Below are 3,784 nucleotides of genomic sequence, written 5' to 3' on the forward strand. Positions count from 1 at the left end.
GACCGAGTTTCAGAGGTGATCTCCCCCAGCCTCACTTGCTGCTTTCTGCCTGTCACGAAGCTGGTGATCCACTGACAGGTAGCTGAGTTCTGCATGCTTGCCCATGTTTCTTGATAAAAGGAGATAAGTTTACTTAGAGATGGGCAATGAGGACAACAACAAAAGAAAAGTCTGAAGTACATAAGCAAAAATAAATGTTATTGCAAAAAGCCAAAATCCATCTTTTAAACATTTTATGTAAATGTGAGCATTAAACCTTCAGTTTATAGAGAGTTTGTGCCATTACTGGATGAAAATGTAATACAGATGTGCCAAATTCTGTGTCTCACTGTGTGTGTGTGTGTGTGTGTGTGTGTGTGTGTGTGTGTGTGTGTGTGTGTGTGTGTGTGTGAGTGCGTCTATGTGGTATGGATTGACATTTGACCTGCGCTGTACCTGGGCTCCGGGGACATTTCGACTTTTTGCTGTGTATTCATGTGTCCCCCTAAAACATGACTTGTAAATGCATTTTTAAGTGTCTAAATAATAATTTTTTCTACTTCTTATGAGGTCATTATTTATCTTTTGACCTGTATTTGCTTAAACTGTAGTGTAAATTCATTTATTAAACTATAATTAAAAGATTTTCTGATTTTCTTAAAAGTCCACCTATACCCCTCACCTGATTTTTGTGTATTCCAGTGTATTGCACAGCGACGTTTCGAGTTAGAGTGGATGTGTGTAGGTACTGCAATTTAATACACATTTTCAATACACACGGCCGGAAGTCATTGTGATTGGTAGGCTATATATATAGGCGGTACCTACAGGAAACGGCGCCACAACTTTCGCGCGCGTGCCCTTTAACAAGTGTATGTCGACGGCAATACGAAGACGGATTAAAAACACAAAGGTAAGCCTTTTTTAATGTAAAATGCACCATGACTTTAATACTATATGAAATTATAGGTGCACAGGCCTATATTAAACTGGTTTAATTTATGCTTTATGGACTGTTAGTGAGTCTTTGAAGAAGTAAAACGGCCCCAGCGTTTGTCATTGAGTAAATAAAATAGGGCTGACGACTAACCGCGTCAACGCGATAAAGCGGGCTAACCCGTGTTAGGATTTACTCGGTGTTAAAGCATTATTGTGGCTTAAACGTGTTAATGCCGACATCGCGACTAACGCGATTAACAATTAAACCAGCGCAGTCTGAGTCAAAATCCCTGATGTCGCTGTTAGCTAATTTCGGGCAGTTTGTCCAATGTCTGTCATTCTGCTGACAGCCCTAAAATAAAAGCAAGGGTATAAGTGTATTTAGTCGTGTATTTATTTATATGCCTGAAGAAAAAACTTCTTACAGTTTTGATGCCTAAGCTTTCTCAGTACTTGTATCACTCTCTGCAGTCGCCATTACAGAAATGTCACATGTCGCCATTTTGAGTACTAGGCCTTTAACATTTTAAAAGAAGGCATAAATTAGCACTATGAATAAGTCAGCTGTGTTTATGCTGTAAACTACACTACTGCTAGTTCTGCTACTACTGATGATGATGACAATGATGACGATAATCGTAATACTTTATATGCTTTGGTAATACAGCCAATCGTACAGGAGAACATGCGAAGGAGACGCATTCCTCCACGGGAGGATGCAGTCTGTCATGTTTCTGCTGGAAGGGACAAACTGGGACTTGATATCCACTACATAAATGCCTTCAAAGGTAAGTTGGTCTTTAGTTTGGATTAGATTTGGAGTTTGTCACTTTGTCTTTTGTCACTCACTTGGTATGCCTCTGCAATTCAGGTCGGGGCATTTTCACGACTGTTCCATTCCAAAAAGGAGACTTTCTTTTGGAATACAGAGGTAAACTCATAACAAAAGAAGAATGTGAGCGGAGACACAGAGTTTATCATGACAGCCTGAAGGTGTTCATGTTTGAATTCAAGTTTGATGGAAAACTCTGGTGGTGCGTATTATATCAGTGTAGTTTGATTAAGATTAAATGACACATTGCTTTTGATTTATGAAAAAAAAAGCTTCCTAACTAACTAGTTAAGCTAATACTTTTTTGCCTAACCCCACAGTGTGGATGCATCTCAAGAAGATGGGTCATTAGGCAGACTTGTCAACGACAACCACATCAGTCCAAGTGCTAAGATGAAAATATTAAATATCAATGGAAAGCCCCATCTATGCTTATTTGCAAGCAGAGACATAAGTCCAGGCGAAGAAATAGACTATAATTATGGTGACTCGGATTGGCTCTGGAGATGCAAGGTATTTCTACAATTGTACTTTTTGGAACTGATAAATTGCATACCCTAAGCCATTTTTACATTTGTACCTACTCAAATTGGCTTAACGTGACTTACGGCATCTAGTTTTTCACTGAAATTGAGTATCACCTACTGTGCCTGGGGTAACTATAGCAATGCAGCCGAGCATCCAGTGATATAAATGCCACAGCAAGCATGGACGTCAAGGTGACAAAATGCCTGCTGCTCAGTCTATACTTTAGTGTTCAATTCAGGGATCACGCTGTTAATTTTGGTCGCTATTTCAAACATTTCAGAGTTTCAAAAATGATGGCTTGGATTTTCACGAAGGAGGCGCACTCATAACTTATCGAGTGACACCATTGACCAGCCACCTGGTGGCATTCAGTCTATGTCAAATTTTCTGATCACTTTGGATCACTTGGAACCTTGGTGCAGTAGTTACTGAAAAACTACATGGTACTATAACCTACTGGAAAAACAGGGGTAGGTACTAATGGAAAACAGGCAATTGTGATGGCTGCCACATCAAAGCCCTCTAAAAGCACTAAAAAAATATCAGCAGGTATGCAGAAATAAAAAATGGCTTTCGGTTTCTAAATTTTAACAGTGATTGATGTTTAATGTGATTCTACACAGCAAAATCTCCAGTGTTAAATTAACACTGGAGAGTGTCTATAAGGGTCCACACCTCTGAGTGTTAAATACAACACTGTTGAGTGTTAAATTAACACTTTTGACAGTGTTATATGTTTAAAAGTAACCTAGTCAGTTTTGAAGATTAACAATGGCTAACACTGAGCAGTGCTGATTTTCTAACACTGGAAAATAACTCAAAATGTTAGAAATATTCCAGTGTTAGAAAATCAGCACTGCTCAGTGTTAGTCTTTGTTAATCTTCAAAACTGACTAGGTTACTTTTAAACATATAACACTGTCAAAAGTGTTAATTCAACACTCAACAGTGTTGTGTGGACCCATATAGACACTCTCTAGTGTTAATTTAACACTGGAGATTTTGCTGTGTAGCCTCTTTAGTTAGATTCATTTTAAATTTTGTCCCTTGAAGATAAATGGGCCCTAGTGACAGTTCGTTGCTGCTACAGGTGATTGTTTTACTCCTTTAGCAATGGCTTAAAAAATAAAGAAATCACACTGACTATTTGTCTCTTAATCATAGGGCCTTAAATTCTCTATACATGACAGTGAATATTTTAAAGACAATAGCTTGAAACTTATCTTTCTCATACAGTTTATTTAATGTTTCAAAAGCCTCTTCAAAAATGCACTGTATATTCATTCTCTATCTGTTACACACGAAGACTGAGACCAGCCAGATTCAGAAGACTGTGAGCTGCCTAAAGCCGCAACCAAACAGCTTTCCAAACAATGATCTGGACCTGAAACATCCAGAGCCTGAAAGGGTAAATATAATCCAATGTACCACTTAATGAACTAATAATTTAATCTATCATCATTCTTTATGGATGCTGTGTGTGTGTGTGTTTGGCAGTCACCTGGG

The 3,784-nt window shown here is 38.4% G+C and overlaps 1 protein-coding gene across 1 annotated transcript; it reads left to right on the plus strand.

The window, feature by feature from the left end:
• The first annotated feature begins 329 nt into the window (after positions 1-329).
• Positions 330-3,562, plus strand: LOC309695239 (histone-lysine N-methyltransferase set-1-like). Its single transcript, XM_082515772.1, has 6 exons — positions 330-892; positions 1,586-1,706; positions 1,790-1,952; positions 2,071-2,263; positions 2,416-2,469; positions 2,559-3,562. Exons 1-6 carry the CDS (start codon positions 854-856, stop codon positions 2,667-2,669), a joined length of 681 nt encoding a protein of 226 aa, XP_082371898.1. The 5' UTR covers positions 330-853; the 3' UTR covers positions 2,670-3,562.
• Positions 3,563-3,784: the final 222 nt, after the last annotated feature.

This window comes from Aulonocara stuartgranti (assembly GCF_965226115.1).
Source record: "Aulonocara stuartgranti genome assembly, chromosome: 3".
NCBI classification, from domain to species: Eukaryota; Metazoa; Chordata; class Actinopteri; order Cichliformes; family Cichlidae; genus Aulonocara; species Aulonocara stuartgranti.

Excerpts from the sequence above, each read along its gene's own strand:
- LOC309695239 (XM_082515772.1), top strand. The coding sequence starts at position 854 with ATGTCGACGGCAATACGAAGACGGATTAAAAACACAAAG. Across the intron at positions 1,707-1,789 it reads CTACATAAATGCCTTCAAAG|GTCGGGGCATTTTCACGACT; the intron begins GTAAGTTGGTCT and ends TCTGCAATTCAG. Across the intron at positions 1,953-2,070 it reads TTTGATGGAAAACTCTGGTG|TGTGGATGCATCTCAAGAAG; the intron begins GTGCGTATTATA and ends CTAACCCCACAG.